The sequence below is a fragment of the Colletotrichum siamense genome (genome assembly GCF_013390195.1).
Source record: "Colletotrichum siamense strain Cg363 chromosome Unknown KSG_Cg363_contig06, whole genome shotgun sequence".
Taxonomy (NCBI): Eukaryota; Fungi; Ascomycota; class Sordariomycetes; order Glomerellales; family Glomerellaceae; genus Colletotrichum; species Colletotrichum siamense.
The window spans coordinates 1,281,841-1,299,281 of record NW_023501019.1 but is presented as its reverse complement, the minus strand read 5'-3'; the positions used below and the strand labels follow the sequence as shown (position 1 = coordinate 1,299,281).

The 17,441-nt window shown below is 52.5% G+C and overlaps 4 protein-coding genes across 4 annotated transcripts; all 4 read right to left on the bottom strand.

Moving 5' to 3' along the window:
- Window positions 1–1,264: 1,264 nt before the first annotated feature.
- On the bottom strand, window positions 1,265–2,441 carry ALD2-6 (Aldehyde reductase 2; the record flags this gene model as incomplete). Its single annotated transcript, XM_036641207.1, has 3 exons — window positions 1,265–1,707; window positions 1,767–2,126; window positions 2,183–2,441. 3 exons carry the CDS (start codon window positions 2,439–2,441, stop codon window positions 1,265–1,267), a joined length of 1,062 nt encoding a protein of 353 aa, XP_036492814.1.
- A 4,570-nt stretch (window positions 2,442–7,011) lies between these two features.
- On the bottom strand, window positions 7,012–8,013 carry manA-2 (Mannose-6-phosphate isomerase ManA; the record flags this gene model as incomplete). The annotated part of the gene is made up of 1 exon (XM_036641206.1): window positions 7,012–8,013. One exon carries the CDS (start codon window positions 8,011–8,013, stop codon window positions 7,012–7,014), a length of 1,002 nt encoding a protein of 333 aa, XP_036492810.1.
- A 4,586-nt stretch (window positions 8,014–12,599) lies between these two features.
- Window positions 12,600–12,905, bottom strand: CGCS363_v009356 (uncharacterized protein; the record flags this gene model as incomplete). Its single annotated transcript, XM_036641205.1, has 1 exon — window positions 12,600–12,905. The coding sequence occupies one exon, from the start codon at window positions 12,903–12,905 to the stop codon at window positions 12,600–12,602; it is 306 nt and encodes a 101-aa protein (XP_036492811.1).
- Window positions 12,906–14,834: 1,929 nt separating this feature from the next.
- Window positions 14,835–16,032, bottom strand: CGCS363_v009355 (uncharacterized protein; the record flags this gene model as incomplete). The annotated part of the gene is made up of 2 exons (XM_036641204.1): window positions 14,835–15,623; window positions 15,694–16,032. The coding sequence occupies 2 exons, from the start codon at window positions 16,030–16,032 to the stop codon at window positions 14,835–14,837; spliced, it is 1,128 nt and encodes a 375-aa protein (XP_036493239.1).
- Window positions 16,033–17,441: the final 1,409 nt, after the last annotated feature.

Below are 17,441 nucleotides of genomic sequence, written 5' to 3'. Positions count from 1 at the left end.
CGGCCTAACAGCATGGGCAATAGACCCAATGCATTTACCGTCAACCTCGATGCCAACTTGGCAATTAGACCCAAGTCTGCTGCACCATACCCCGAAGATGATAGGCCGGCGCCTCTCAACCTCAACAGACCCAAGTCAACGGCTCCTTACCCTGAAGACGATCGGCCAGGCCCGCGACCTGGAGCTGGCCCGCAGCTCTCCCCTCACTACAACACGGGAGGTCGCCCTCCAGCCGCTCCCCACTCTGATCGCCCTGGCAGTGCTTTCGGAATCCGCACTGGTCCAGGCGGCCCTCAGGGCATGGCCGGCAATGTCCGCCCGTCTCAGTCAATGAACAACATGATTCCTCCTGCCGGTGCGGATCCCAGGGGCCGCCCTATGACGGGAGGATGGGATCAGTCCGGTTACCGCCAACCGAGCCCTGGTTCGGGCCCTGGGTCTCGACCAGCTACGACACAGCCCTACCCGGTGTCCCCTGGACTCCCCTCGAATCCCGCCATGAACAAGCTCACCAAGCAGAACACTCAACAGTTCGCCAAGCCCCAACCCTCACCTCCTTTCCAACAAGGAAGCTACGGACCGAGCGACTACGGTCAACCGGCGCAGGCGCAAGCGCAACCCGGTCGAGACTACGGACCTAGAATGTCGTCCATCCCCCCTGCAGAACAATATGGCTACGGTAGACCACCCAGCGCCGCGCCGGGCGGCATGCCTCCGCGAACCGACTCGATGCCGCTTAGCCCATCTGGTCAACCCCGGCCTCAGGGTGGTCCCGGCGGCGCTCCCCGACCTTACGCTAATCGGCCGGATCTTGTCGACCAGGGCCCTCCCGGCCGCGTCGGCAGTGCACCGCCCTCTTCTCAGCCACGACCCCAGCAGAAGCCTAGCCCGGCTCCTAGTGCCCAAACGATGCCTCCCCCGAAGAAACAAGCGACAGGCCAAGGACCTGCGACTTTTGAGGAGATGGGCATCCCCAAGGGCAAGGATGATTCGGATTGCGTGAGTCTTTCTATGTTGCTCTTACTTAAGAATATTTGACTGACCGTGACGCAGATCGTGATGTAAATTTCTCAGATACCACAGCCACTTGACGATGAGATGCTTTCCACTTTTATACCGGGGTAGCTGAAGCGTTTCATGCATGTAGATAGCATTCCAGTTGGGCCGCATAGATGGCCAGTGGGAGTACAACGGCACCGAGAGAATTGCAATAACCCAAGAATTGTAAATTTTGTCTTTAGGTTGTGAAATTTCATGCTCTTCTTCAGTTGGCCTCAGAGGCAGCGTATTGCTTAGCAAGTGGCGCAATGCAGTCCTTGAGACTGGTCCAGCCCTTTCCTCCCCTCAGCTTCTTCATCAATTCCGTCGCTCTCTCGTTGGCGATTTTGCCTACGTCGACACCGAGATCGGGGAGGTCGGCGGGGAAGTTACGGCTAGACTGCGTTTCGCGGAAGACGGCGAGGATGTCGTTGATGTTGAAGCGGCCGGCATACGCGATGAGGCGTTCGGACTGGACTTCTGGGAAGAGCAGGGCGGCGATGTGGATGCGCGCGATATCGACCACGTCGCAGAACCATTGGGCTGGGAACATGGCGACGAATTCAGGGGAGACGTGGCCCTGCCAGAGAGACTTGAGGATTCCGACTGCGGTCGGGAAGCCCTGGTGCTCTGGAAGGAGGACTCTGCCCAGAGCGGCGTTGGGAACAACTTTCACACACAGGCCATCAGTTCTGTATTGTCAACGTCTGGGTGCTGATGTCACTTACTCGAGTTCAACGTGAACCCGGGCTTCTCCTCAGAATACCACTTCCACAACGCCTGCTCGGCCTTCGTCTTTGCGGCGGAGTAGGCGATGTAACCCCCCGCGAGACCGCCGGGCCCTTTGCCGGAGTAGGCGATGGCAACGGCTTGCTCGTTGTACGTGTCGGCGTTGACTTCGTAGGGGACGTTTGGGGTCGGCATGGCGGCGGCGCCGGAGGAGGAGGTGTAGACGAAGCGTTTGAGGGATGGGGTTGAGGCGGCGGAACGCGCAATGGAGAGGGTCGCGTCGACGTTCGGGGGCACGACGGCGTTGGGGTCCGGGTTCATGTTCGTGATTGCGATTGTGTGGATTGCGCCGTCGGCACCTGGGTCTGGGTGTTAGTGCTCTTGGCTCATCGGCAGGCGAGATGGCGAGGGTTACCCTTGAGGACTTCATCAAAGGCGCCGTTTTTGGTCACTTCGGGCACGGCGTGCAGGGTGAAGCGGCCTGGGCCGTAGGTCTTTTCGAAATGGGCTGAGAGCCAGCTGTACTTTGCGGCGTCGCGGACCGTGCCGCGGACGCGGTAGCCGGCGGCGAGGAGCTGGTCGACAATGTGGGATGCTATGAAGCCGTTTGCGCCCGAGACCACGATTGTGCTGTCCTTGGGCAAGACGGGGTCTGAGATTACTAGGGAGGACATCGTGAGCGAGGGTGATGATGATGATGATAGTTGTGATGGCTGAGAGGCATGATGAGCTGAGACTCTAGGGGTTCTTGAGCGAGGATAGCTTTATAGGTTGAGGCCTCGGACATTGGAGGGTATTTGAAAGTCCATTGATGCTGGGCCAAGACGTTGTGGTTGTGGTTGTTGGTGTTGTCGTCGTCATTGACGAGGTTGAAGAAGCAGAAGGAAGGGGAGGGCATCCCACCGGGGCCGGAGGGGATTATGTGAGCAGCGGACGGGGGCGGGGCCGGTGGGATCCGGGGGTGTGGGATGGCAAGGTATGCTTAGATTTCTTGGCTCGTGAGCATTGACTGGGTGCTGGGGGGCCGTTTGATTATACAACGTGGCCTACGGATGTCGTTGGTCTCCGTCGTGGGTGTACGGAAGTCGACGTGCTGTTGGGTTCATGCAACGTCGGTCGGTGAGATGGGTCCATACCCCGAGGCCGGGCGGGGGCCTGCTCCGGTCGGCGCTCCACACTAGGCCGAGGCAGGAGAACGAACATTCCGATGCCCTGAACTGCATGGCTGTTTTTGGATTCGACCAGCTTACTGCCGCAACTTTTAGGGGAAGGGACTCGAAGGTGGTTTCGCGACCTGCCTGGGGCTTTTGGAGGCAATGGCACCATGGCAAAGGGCAGACGTGTTGGTCCAACTGCGCCGCTGCGGCTACCCGCATACCCTGCAGCCGCAGTCACACCTTTGCCGCCGGCACGCACCTGTCAAGATCAATTGCTGCCCAGAGCCAGAGGAGAGGGGTGAATTTTCCCTGGCAGGTGAGACGCGTTCTCCTCGTCAGGAAACTGAAATTCGCGACAACACGTGGTTTTCTTCATCGTAATATCCGGGTGCCTTGGGTCGGTGCCGAAGTAATGGGTTGATCGTATCCGTAGGTGTCAATGTTGGGAAGGTGACAGCCGTTTTACTCACTTTCCTTTCTTTTCTTTCTTTTGACGGACCCCTGTACTTATCAATATCCCTCCCCGATGGCCGCGATTGGTTGGTCCGAGCCTGGAAGCAAACAGAGTCTGCAGGATATCAAGCAGCGGTCTGAGAAAAGGGGGCAATGCTTCGTTCTCAATCTCATGTGTCTTGATGGATTCAGTCTGCATCTATCCGTCTTGGCCGTCGAGTAAGGATCCATCTGCATTCTGAGTGAATTTTCGCCATCTGACGAGTTGACATATGGTGGCGTTGACCATTTCCCACTCTTGCTCCCCGTTTTGATCGAGCTTTTCTTCAGAAAGCCCCTGGGAGTTTGTTCTTTTGGAACGCGAAAGTGTTTTTTTTAAATCTTCACCGTCCACCAGACTGTCTTATGTCACAGCTGAGCATCTATCATTAGATGTGACTTTTTGAAATAGAAGGCCCTCATATCTCGCAATCGTTGGTGGCAGGTCAGCCACCTCGTTCTTCACCCCCACCCACCACCTCACATCACAATTGGTTTGCACCCTCCTCACCTTCCGAACGCACCTTCCCCAGACGCACATCCTCACCTTCACCCCCGAAAAGTAAATAAACCAGTTACGACGTCGCGAGAGGCGGTCGACGCGTTGGCGTGTCTGCCTAGTATTTATTTACTTCACCCTCTACTGTCAACTCTAACCTTCTCACCCACCACTCCGGCCAAGCTCCCCATCCATCACCATTGCGACAACACAGCGCCGTGAACTTTTCGCTGTTTGCACCTGCGCCACCTTCACAACTGTACAGAACCATCATCAAATCAAGCATCGTGTGTAAGTTCTTTACTTTGGACCCTTAGTTTGCGTTTCACATGCTGTTGCCCATGTATTTCTTTTTTTTTCTTGGGCCATTTCCCGCTTGCTCTGTGCGACCTTCCATCCTGCACTTGCTTCTTTGCGCCTCCCCTTACCCTCTTTGATTGACACCAAGTCCAGGCAGGACAACAAAGGCACCATGGCAGGCGGAACTCCTAGCCATATCCAACCAGGAATGTTGCATGGTTCTCAGAAAAAGAGAGATCGCGACCTCTATGCCGACAGCGACGACGACGAGGAGTTCATCAATGCCAAGCGACAGCGAAGTCTGATTGTCTCTTCCGGCTCGAAGCATGTCCGAATTCGCTATGGCGTTGACGAAATCAAGGGCGCTCTTCGTGGAGAGCTGTTGTCTACCCCGGCCATGCAACCGCTTGTCCAGGAGCTCATCGGAGAGATGCTTGAGATCACCCAGACAGAGAGACGCGTCTTGTGCGAAAACACTTTCTATGCGCGTACCAAGGCTGCTATGAAGAACCAGCAGGCCGATGAGCTTATTGATCTTAAGCGCTATCTTCTCGCAGAGACCTTCATTCGCATCGACAGTTGGTCCTTTAGCGCCCTGCGTGAGTGGTTTGACTTAGTCCACAGACTTGGCCTTGAGAGAGAGTTTCGAGACATGTATTGGGAGGACAACCAGCGTGCCTACAGTGTTCAGATCGCCAAGCTTGCCAGCCATGTGAGCCCTCCCAAGATCCCTCGCACCAAGGACAACCACGTGCGCCTGTCTGCTGAATACGGAAGCAACGCCAAGGATATTGTCTCCCGCTCTGTCTTCGTCAAGGGCCGGGGCCATCCCATCATCCGGAGCGCTGTTGCTATCATGGTTTTGGCGGGACAAGAGAACCCTGAGAACAAGGACAATCGCCTGGAGAACATTGCCAGAATCTCTCAGATTTGGGCCGCATGGTGCATTGCGAAGCACGGCGAAGATGAGACCGAGCGGCAGTTCCTTGCCGCACTCATTCACGACCGCTATCGAGAGAACGACTTCATCAAAACTTGCTTTTTTTATGTCCGAGAGGAACTGGAGAAGCTGGCAGTCAAAGTCGACAAGGACGAGTTCAAGAAGTGGCAGAGAATGCACTGGAGATGCCATCTCATCTCCATGTCCGAGTACCGAAGCCGACCAGTGGCTCTCAGGATCAACGAGGTGCCCAGCAAGGATGCCCGCAAGGCGTCCACCTCTCGCGACGATGAGGGCAGCCTCAATGCTGCCATTGGATCCATCAAGCTGAAGGCGACCACGAAGAAGTCTGCTACGGCCATCCCCGTCGACTCCAAGCAAGCCATCACCAAGAACCTCCAAGCCCAGGAGTCGCCCGTCGAGACTGACAAGAAACCCACCGCTCGGAAGAAGCTGAAGGTTGTTTCCAAGTTTCAACCTGAGGAGACCTCCAAGTCCGATTCCCAGGCCCCGGAAGCTTCGATGGCTCCGCAGTTTCAACTGCCACCGCAGCTTCTCCGTCAGTCCTCATCTACGACCGCCTCCCCATCGCCGCTGCCTTCGCCAGGCCCCTTCTTAGGCCTTAGCCACACCCAAATCAACGGAATGCTTGGTTTCCTCATGAAGGTGTTCAATGCTTCAGAGAGCAATGAGGGGGTGAATGAGAAGCAGTACGCTATGGACCACCAAGCCGTTTCGACGAAGCTAGACGAAGACGTCCTTGAGAGAATCAGCGCCTTGGAGGATAGACTCAACGCATTCTCAGAGTTCTCCGAGAACATCATCGATGCTGTTCAGACGCTTGGTGACCGCCACGCTCACTTGGATGAGACACAGAAGTTGATGGACAAGAGACAGAATGGCATGCAGGAGTCTACGAACAACGAGTTTCGCTCCATTACTGAGAAGCAGACAGCCCTGGCTCAGAGACAGTCGTCAATGGACGGTGGGCTTGAAGCCTTGACTCGCAGGCAGGTTGGAACTCACGATGAACTTGGAACCGTCGCGGATAGACTAGCTTCCCTGGAGTCAATCACAAAGCAGAGACTTTCGGAGCAGGATAGAAGCCTGAAGCAGCGAATCTTTGAGCAAGAACGAACCATCAACCAGCTTCAGCAAGATGTCGATCTTTTGATAGAAAAGCAGAACCCCAACCCCCGCAAGCGCCCTTTCGAGTCTCCTCGCAACGAGTCTCCTTATGCTCCTAAGGGTCCGTCGGCTATGATGAGACAGGGCCCGGGATACCACGCGAAGACTTCCAAGAGATTCGACCGACGCTGAGCACATCGACGGGCGAAAAGTACGGAACGAGCAGTTCTGGATGAAGATGGGCGTCGACGACGACAACAACGTCCCATGAATGACAATGAATGCCGATCGCGGACGCCAAAGATGATGATGACGGATGATAAGTGAAGGATGATACCGGGAATATCGACAGTACTCGGTTGGAAGTGGGCGATACGAGACGAATTGCTTTTTGATCATGATGGCATAGCAAAGAATCGTGATGGATATACCCGTGTAGGATTTCATTTTAAAAAGGGGATTGACTGAAGGAGTTTGGCGGATACGCATGTGCATCGATGGATTTGCTCACTTGGTTCAGGGAGAACCAAGTCTCTTTTCACTTTTCTGGGATGGTCAAGGAATGATTGTATGAACACAGGCCGTGGAATAGGATCGCCGCGTTAGATAGCAAAAGTTTTGATAAAGCCACTCTCCTTCGATGATGCCTGTTCGAATCGCCATTCATCGTCGTACTTTGTATTTCACTTGGACAACATAGAACCAAATTTGATGGATGTCTCTTAAACTCATTGCCCCCTCGGCGGTCTGATAACAACGACCTCGCTGGACCCCTTCAACTCAACATCTCCATCTCCAAACGGAATAACTAAAGTTTTTCCTTTGTCTACATCCAACGTCTTTTCCCCAGCAGCCCACATTTCCAAAGTTCCTTCACAAACAACCAAAACAGCAAACCCACATCTCAACACCTTCTTCCCACGAATCTCAACCCTTTCTAAATCGAAATACTCCTTTGCAACATCCGGTAGTGCAGCCCCGATACTCGCCTCTGATGTGACAAGCCTCTCGACCTCCCCTCTCGTCAGTCCCCGCGTATCAACAGCCGTCAAAGCCTTCTCGAACCCAAGCCCTAAGTGCCCGTCCTTGAACCCGTCGATACCGAACCCTTTCCAATCACAGAGAATGGAAAGATCCTCCGGCTCCTGCACCTCGATCAGAAACACGCCCTTTCCGATGGCATGCAACGTCCCCGGCGGTACGTAAACCGTCTGATGAGCCTCGACGTCCAACCGGTGCATCCGCGCGAGCATCCCCTCCACGTCCTGCCGTTCCACCAAGCCCAACAACTCCTCGTGGGTCACACCCTTCTTCAAACCGAGGTACACCTCCCCCGGGGTGAGAAGATACCAGGCCTCGGCCTTGCCGTGCTTCGCGCCGACGTGCTCCCTCGCCCAGTCCCGGTGAGGGTGCGCATGCACCGGCAGTCTCTGCCCCGCGTCGAGCAGCTTGACGAGCAGTTTCGTGTCCGTCCCGAACGCGGCTACGTGCGCGGCACCGAGCCAGTACTCGGGGTCCGCGGCGATGGCGTCGGCTAGGAGGCGGCTGTCGGGGAGGACCGTCATGCCCAGCTTGGAGCGCGCGCAGCCGAGGCAGCACGTCGTCGAGGCGACCCAGTCTTCGGGCTCGTTTGGGCCGGACGGCTTGTCTGAGCGGAAGGATGATATTTGAGGACCTCCTAGGTAGAACCGGGCCGGCGGCTGGTTTGCGGGGAGGACGTTGGGGGCCATGGGAAGGGATGGACTGTTGTAGATGGGTGTGATTCACACGCTGATGCCGCGTCTGCTGGTGAGTTTCTCATCTGAATAGGAACAGGTTTACCGGAATTCTGGCGAAGAATACCAAACGGACTGAACGGGCGCTACATACTTATAATCAGGTACTTTCGTTAGCATCAGAGACGTTCAGAGGTGAAGTCGGGAAATGTGGATTATGGTCCGACCAACGATGCATCCAATGGCGGGCCCAGCAGCGTCATCTTAGCATCCAACCAGCATCGCTCATGCGCGGGCGCTGACGGGCATCAGACTGGCGTAGGTCTTTCCCCCGGACCCCCGCATGCTTCGGCGTGCCCTGCGTGTGCTCTGCCCCTCACCACCAACACCGTCCGTCGTGAGACGTCGAGCAAGCAATTTTTCCGAGAGTCCCCTCTCGGCTGGGTTTCCCATATGCCACCGAAGGTCACGTCGCGATGATGACGACAGGCAACAGCATCAAAGAAGGTACAAGTGAAAGAAGCAAAACACGCGAGGAGCAGGAAGAGACTGTGCGTCACAATTTGTCCAGTCAAAGCTTTGAACATCCTCTTATTTAAGTTGAGTGCCGAGTTCCAAGAAGTCAAACTACAATTTGATGGCCGATCAAGCTGCCAGATTGGCCCAGTTACCCAAAAGACAAGCTACCATATGAGTTTAGGCTCTGGGCTTTTCAAAGTGGCTTCAAACTGCTATGATGATACTAGCTTGCTCTAGAATGCTGTCGCTCAACGTAGCCGTGTCCATTTTGAAGACTGTCGCATGAATCATCGCGTTTCCGCCGAGTTGTTGTATATCCTCGAGCACCAGCCGCGACATGCAACGGACGTGAGCCTGATCAGAAGATTTCAACACTACAAGATGCTAGAAATACTATAGCAACAGTGATTAGAGGGCGGACTGATGCAGGCCAGTATTCAGACATCAATTCGGCAAGAAGGGCCTGCAAAACACGGGGTGGGTGACTTAAACCAATGGCATCTTTTCCATACAGACATGATCTTGACAACGTCCCCATTGCTGTCCTTTACCAAGCAACCTCCTGGAAAGCTCGCATACTGGTTGTAGGAGACCAGGGCTAACAGCGAACCATTTCTCGAACCCGCACTGAGAATGCGAAAGTAACTTGGGTTCTCCCGTTGTCGATAAGTTGTTAGGGACACAGTAGACATTACAAACCTTATGATTGTTTTTAGAACGGCGCTGTGTGGTAGTTGAAGGGTTTGAACAATTACATTACCGTAGCTGACGCTTGAAGTCTGGTTGATAACGTACTTGAAATACGTAAGTATGATACCCGTCGACGGTCGATGCTGCAAGAACCCTGAAGAGTAAGCAAGAAACCATCATACTTTTGCGATCACTTTACCGGTGTTAGTTAGGATGGCTCTTCGCTCGCAAGGAGTAATAGAAAACAAAACTGTTGATGTATCAGGAGAGTGTAATGATGAATGCAGCTTGCTGGATTGCTCATATAGTTATGTCGAGCTCTCAACATCTCTCGGGAAGTGTACCGTGATAGACTTACTACGCCTTTCTGTCGCAAAACTGGAACTCGGAAGCAGGAGACGGTCGCTGGAGCCCCGGCCATTTTATTCCGCTTCAGTGCAAACACCAAAGGCATAATTCACTCGATGAAACTGTATTCTATTGGAAATAAACACAGCCCTAGCGTTGGCCATCATCGTGAACTCAGAGAACACGAGTCAAGATGCTCTGTTACATCTGCGTCTGTCTCAAGGCGTCCAATTCGAAGCCCAACAACGCGGCTGGTGACCAATAGCTTGCCCTCAAGCGTGATTCTTTGTCCAACAACTACCTTGAACACCTATAGCATGCAGGTCCTGACTGCAAACAACCCTACCCGTTGGCCAAGTAGCGTTATTTATTCTTCTGTGTACAGCGTTGATGACTTTGCCGAACCAGCCTGCTTCAACGGCTAGTCAAAATACGACGGATGAACTGACCATGCAAGGCAGTCACAAGAGCTGCATCTTTAGAGCTACCCTCCTCAGTCTCGTTGCACTTTATCCACGTCCAGATGATGACGAGATAGCTTCCTCATTTACCACAGTCCCGGATACACTGCTTGAGCTCATAATCGGCTCGGATTTCCATAGTTTCATAAATGTGGAACGCCGAGGTGGACGAAGTGAAGACAGGTATTGATAGCGCAAAGTATGCAAATTTTCTTTCACGTGTTCAGTGGACGATGTCGCGTGGGCAAGCGACGCAGAGTACGGTCCAGGGCTCCGGTTCCCATCATCTCAGAAGTCGCCGTGCGAAGTAAAGAAGCCCATTGCCTTGGGGACTTAGGAACGGTAAGTTTTGGGCTTGTGTCTGATTAATGAACGTGGATCTGTCCGATGCGAGGTATGAGACGAACCAGCCTACTCACCGCGCCCAAATTGGGTTTGGGAAAAATAAGCTCAGCGGTCGCAATTGACTCGCTCATCTCACTTGCGATGACTCGCTCATGTAGAGATAGTTGCTGAGTTGAGTAATAAGGACTACGATCCACAAAATAAGGCCAACATGAGGCCAAGTCTCAGACCCAGGTAATTTATTAGACTCGACAACCGAGACCGGTCAACGGGGCTGGACATTCAAAGATTTGCGAAATAGCCCAAGGAGCGGTCAGTGATCATGATTGGAATTCCGTTATAAACCTCGAGCCCAAGTGCGAACAACGGATTTCTGTCTTCATTCTCTCACACACAGATACTACTGTTTACTTTGCGCCCATTCGACATTTCGCAACGTACTTCCTCATATTACATCACTATGAAGCTTTCACAGGGACTCATCGCTGCCTCTTTGGCCGCTGGTGTTATGGCAGGTTGCCGACGGGCACCCGAACTGTGCAAGTCAGACGTCGGTCCCATCTGATGAGGCCTGACAACCGGATGGGTTTGCAGTCTTCCGGAAGATATGCCCTGCCAAACGACTTGTGAGATTACTGGCGAGAGGCAACGATCCGAGCCTGGTGTCGTCGGATGGGAAACGATGAAGTGCTGCAAGCCGCAGACCGACTGTAAGGCAGTCATAAACCTAAGAAGATCAATAATGAATGCTGACAAACACGTGTTTTGAAGGTTGAGCGGAGTTCAGGCTACCTAGCTAGGACACAACCTCTCATTAATGGGGTCAACATCACCATAATTGAGAGCACCGGAGTATGGAAAAGCGTTGCGGTCTGCAGGGCCGCACATCCACTGACGGAAGTAAGAGGCATGCTCCGGGAGGGGACAAAACACTGCTTGGATGATATGTTTAAGCCATCTTTAAGATCATCGTTCTTCTAAAAGACGACCCGAATCAAGCCTTCTTTGATTTCCAAGTCACCCCGAAAGAACGGGGCATGGTTTGAGTTCAGATATTTATGTTTTTGCACGACTGTGTCTATACAATGATACATCTCTCTGTAACACGATCATGGTACCTGATGTGATATCTTGTGCGTTGAGGTGATTTTGAGCGTTTGCGAACCCGTTGCGATCCATAATAGTGAAAGGACGCACTGCTAGCGTGGAGGGAACGCGTGCGTCGCCCTTCCTCTTCAGTGGTTTTGAGGAAAGATTCCGGCTTTGTCCAATATGCTGAGTTTGATGCTGCTAATTTCAGATTTGATGAAGTGATCTGTGCCCGTTTCGTAGGCCGACTCGAAAGCCACCAACCTAGTCCTTTCATCCTCGGAAAGGGCGAGTGTTGCGTTACTAATACGAGACAATTCGGTTCATGTGCTGCCCGATCTGGGAAAGTTTCCCCGAAGTCACGGAGTCCCGACTGGAGTGGACCCCCCGCATTCCGGCACCGGCGGTCACCTAGCGTGGCAGCATTTCCAGATTTTGAGGTGTACTCAGACCTCGACAAATATCTGCAGGCGCAAAGAAACATATCTTTTCATGACTTAATATCTCAAATAACGATACGCATAAGTACTATGAGTTATGGGGTTCGGAGGAGCCCACCGCACCGATAGCGAAAGAATCCGGACTGGCTTTGAAGACCCCTCTACGTAGCAGAGAGAATCAAGCCCTGATAGCCAACTCAGACAACCATTCTCAGCACATACGACCATACCCATTGGAGAACTCGGGATCCCGTCCGCTCTCCCATAGATAAGCCAATGAGGGCTGGAGTAGTAGTCGGGTCGGTGACGACCGGCGAATGCCCGGTGTTGTATGTCTTTTGCCATTCCATACTTTTTTTTTTTTTGGCTAATCTATGTGAGCTACGATTCTCTAAACTTCGTTTCGCCTAGGGAAGAGATCTTGACGACACGATGGATTGGATGGAGTCTTTGGATGTAGACTGAACAGTTTGCAGAATGGTTTGATGCCTTTTAAATGACTAATGACGCTGTCTGTTTAGAGACTGCTGATGTTGCTAACATGTGACCTGTCACTTGAGGATCTGTTGAGTAGCTATGTCAGGGAACAAAATCTACTACACGATACGCTGATGAAGTTTATTTCATTAAACTACCATAGTGGATAGCTTCAGCATAGAATCTCTTAAGCGTCTGGCATGGAGCAGGACAAACCAAGCCTGACTCAGACTCATGCCTTGAATATGCCGTACTTAGCTCGGCATCGTGAATCACCCGTACCACCCACATACTGGCAAGATTCTCGAAACTTGCAGTTATCGAAAGCCGAGTACCCTGTGAACCAATTGCCACTAAAGTGCTTGCATTCAAGAAATGGCTGATCGTTGACGCGAGTGTAGCCAAAGTCGCACACCTTGCCGGTGATCTCATCGTTTGTGGTGCCATCTGCATTCAAGCAGGCGCAGTACTTGTAGTGGTCGCAAGCTCGAGTAGTTAACGCGAAAGCGAGAACGGAAAGAACGAATGATGCCTTCATGGTGACGTAATAAGGCTGCGGTGGTGAAGGTTAGCTGGGTGCTCCTTGCGTATGAGATGGGCCGAGTGGTCATACTGACTAAAGACTGTGTGATGAGCTTGCGCAGTTTTACTTCCAACTCATAGGTAGAAGTCGGACGGGCTTGAGATGTGTTTGCGAATCGCTGATGGCTTTATAAAGTCGCCCTTTCGTCTTCAAGGAGTAAAGATTTCAACTGTAATTGCATTGTTGACGGTATCGCCGACTTCAGCCACCGCGCTTTATCGCGCCCTATGCCAGATTGTGGGTATTGTGACTCTTGGCGTACTGTAGATTCCCCTTTTGACTGACTCAACTCAATATCAATCAGATTCGTGGGCTAGCCTTCATTTCAGCAGCCGCAAAGAGAGGTGCATCACTTTAGAAGCAACTACTTGCCAAGAGTGCCAAGAGTGTTAAGATTCTGACCTCGTACCTAACCGCGTATCTCACTAGTCATGACCACTGGGTTAAGCCTCGATTTACTGAGCGGTAAAGTCGATCTAGATTCTCATTCGTTGTTACGACCCTCTACGCAATATAAGAGCAGCGACCGTGCGGTGCTTAGAGTCAGCCACGCTCTCGGTCTCGGATTTGCCCCATATCTAGATATCATGTCAGTCGTTTGTCTTTGGCAATCTTGTACTTGGCTATTTCTCGCATCATCGCGAGCAATCTGAGGTCGAATGATCATGCGTGCAGCAGTCGCATGATAGGACAGCCTTACAGCCAGTTGCTTCGTAGCCACATCACTGGCAATTGAAGCATTCATTGCGGCGACGCCGGCAGTATCATTCGCATCGAGAAAATTGGCCTTTACAGACGACAAAGGAAACCGAGAGACCACCGTCGCATTCATGAGTACTTCTGTGAAGAGTCGATACAACTTCGCCCTGTGCGTGCTTTCGTCCCAGATAGCATTTGTTGGGTAGAGAGTTCGTCATAAGAATGAGCTGTTACAACACACGTCCGTCCAACGTAAAGAATTCTACACAGCTGCTTCGACAGTAACGAGAGAAGGGCCGTGTGTGGTATTCGCCACGGCACGGCACGGGGGCGGGGGGCCGGAGTGGCGCTGGCGGGGCCGCGGATAGGGCGTTGTAGCCGGGAACTGGTTGTTGCATATCCTGCGATAAATTTAGAGGTCTGCGCGAACTAAACTTGGTAATGAAGCAAATCCTCGAATTTCCCACAAGAAGTATGCCTTCCATCATCAGGGGACCTCGCCGACGTGTCTCTTGGCGCATGTAATTGTTCAGGCCACTCCTGAGCTCAATCATAGCCCTCGGAGGCAACCGGAGACTACGCACAACTCACATTACCCATAAGTCACTGTTATCTATTCAAATTAAACCTTGCCAGGCACTGCGCAGACTACATGCAAATTCTGTCAGGCCTGGTCTATGCGCCGTTTGTCAGCCCCTGTCGTAATGCCATCCACGATTCCAATCACAGACCGCTTTGGACCATCCGTTCAATCGGCATCGCCTGTACGGAGCCATGTTTTTTCACGGAGTCATAATAGCTTGCTATGATGCAGTGGTCACGCATTGTCCGAATGTCCGGCGCTTAATCCGAAGGAAATCTATTAAGAACCGTTACGCCAATAATGCTATCTCCAGGGCGCACTTTGACGAGACTCATGTTAGTCCTGTGCCATTAGTTGGATTCAAAGTCGCAAAGTAGCATCTTTAGTGTACGAGCCAATTGCCACTTTCAGGTGCCACAGTCTCCTCCTTGGCCTCTTCTTTGTTGCCTCGACTGGTTTCAGCAAGCCTTCTCTTTTTCTTTTGGGGACGAGATCATTGGTCACGAGTCAACCGCGAAGAAGTCATGTTATGTAACAAAAGGTTTCGGTGTATCACCTATTGCTGAAGCCTGATGAGCTGAACCTGAGTTTGCTGGCAAGATCTACACATCAGACAAATAATTCCGCAACGCATCTACCGGAAGCTCCTTGCCAACGTAATTCGGTACCCGCTCAAACATCTCCCAGGACGTGTGCTTGAGGAGATGAATTTGATCCCTCACCCATGCCTCCACCTCCTCTTGGCTTGGCGTCTCCCCCTCGGCATCACGCTCATTGACTCGCTTGATAGTCAGGTCGCACCGCTCTCTAAGCCGCCAGAGCTTCTGGGCCATGATGGTATTTCTTCCCTTGACAAGACTGTCGCAGCGCAGGTTGAAGCTTCTCAGCGACGTGGCCGTGTCGTCCGCGTCCGGATCGAGGAAGTCATAAGAATTGACCAAGCTCAGACGTTCACCGCAGTTGCGCACTCGTATGGCCGAGTGCTCGAGATATCCGCCCGTCATCATGACAGCGCCGCCGACGGAAGCTCCTCTCACCTTCTTCATTCGCCCGTCGCCCATCTTGATGACAGTCTCGCCGCCGAGCATAGTAGAGGTATCGCTGAGCATGAGAACAATTACGACGGGGGCCATGTCTTTGTGCCACATATCAAGGACCTCGTCTTCATCTAGATCTCCTTCAGAGACCAAGTCGGCCGTACGAGGCTTGGGCTTCATCGGCTCCTCGGGCAGCTCGTAAGGGCTGCTGACTCCGCCGCCGTCGCCTAGCTGCACGTTGATGTATCCTAAGGCGACCTCGCCGCTCTGGAGTCTCAAGGCATGACCGTAGGCGCTGTTGACTGCAGCCTGGGTAACGGGATGATTCCATGCTTGCTTCAAAAAGACACCATCCTGTTATAAAACATCAGAATCACGAGCTTCTGTAAGATCTCATTCGGTCGTAATTTTGGAAAATACTTACCCCCTTGGAGTCGCCGTACCCACGGATAATGCAGTACTCCTTCTCTCCGTATGTCTTCATATACTTATCCAAAAACTCGCGTCTGAAGGCCTCTCGGCGAATCATCCGGATGCCCTCCTCTGAGAAGAGGTGGAAAGGCTCCGTGTAGCACATGTCAGGACATCCCTTCGGCACCGGGAGTCCGAGGTCTGTAAAGGTGTGGCGCCGGGTAGGAGGTTTGTAATCAAGATGAATGGCGGGGTCAAATGGGGGGATATAGAGCTCAGCTTCGATCTGCTCTTGTGTCATGGGCATCGCCTTGGCGAGCGGATCTGGGCAGCTGAGTGTCACGGTGGCCATTCTGACGATTCGAAGTGCTGCTACTTTGGATGTAGTGCAAGAGACTGCCGAAGAAACATTTGATAATTGCCAAAGTTGATGGGCTCATACATAGAAAAGAGAGGGTTCCGTCGTCAATTTAAAGTTTCGAACTCAGCTGATCTTCATAGCTGACGATGAAGTATCATAGGCCTCGAGAGGACCCAAGAGAGGACAGCCGTCTTTGGTCCAATCACAGGCCGAACGAATAGAAATACCTATAAGGGAATTTAAACATAATAACCTAGTCGTGAAAAGCATCCGAATTGAGCTTATCGTCTCGAAGTGTTGTCGTGTGATTCAGTCAGAGGGTCTATCATCACGTCCTCCAAGGACGCAAAGGCACATGTGGCCCGCATCGATCGACCGCAGCAAGGAAAACGTCCCGGTACAAACTCTGGCAAGATCCAAATTCATTGGTACAGCGTGCGCTTCGTGTATTACTGGCAATTCTATCCTTTTCCGGGATGAAATGCCGACGTACTGTCTCACCGCGAGACGATCTATCAGTTTGTTGGGCGAGTAGAAATACTCTCCAGCTCCTGAGCTTATCTTTTGCATGTGCACTAACCCATCAGACGGCAACCAACGTCACAACCCCAAGATAGGCTCAGAAATCCTTGTCGACTACGGCAAGGTAGGCAACAGGCCTCGTGCCGTCGAACCGGCCATACTTCGTAAGTCCTTCACCCTGAGTACGATTTGGTTGCGCGGATCGCGCATGACGTAGGACCATACGAAGGGGATATTTATTTGGTGACCTTGAATAGCCCAAGTAAATCTCCGATATTACTCCGCACGATAAGGCATGCCCCGGGGAAAGATACCTTGAACGGGGCTCCGAAAGCGGCCCCACAACAGGAGAGCCGATATCCATCTTGATAACAAAACCAATCACTTCTCCGCATCACTCGTTGTCATCTCTGGGCATCTTCTCATGTACATGGCGAGCATATATTTGACCAGTGAGTTACTCCGATTGTGGCTTGAATGATTTGAAAGAACCACCTCATAACCATTTGCCTCAGAAAATGAAGCATCACGTCGTTTGTCTGGATGCCGCAGAGGCTACCTTCCCGGATTTCGATTTCCCGCATACACGCAGTCTTTATGAACGCACACAGCCACACGAGGTTGCAGAGCGTATCAAAGATGCAACGATTGTCGTCACCAGCGTCGTGCCGATAACTCCGAATGACCTGGCCCATGCATGTCATTTGGAATGCGTTGCTATTGCCGCGACCGGGTTTGAGTGGCTTGACCGCGCTGCATTTGTCGAAAGACGCATCACCGTCTTCAACTGCCCGCAAAGCAATGTTGAGGCCGTTGGGGAGCATTTCCTGACGCTTTACTTCTCCGCCCGCCGAAAGGTTGTTGAGGTCCATGCTGCA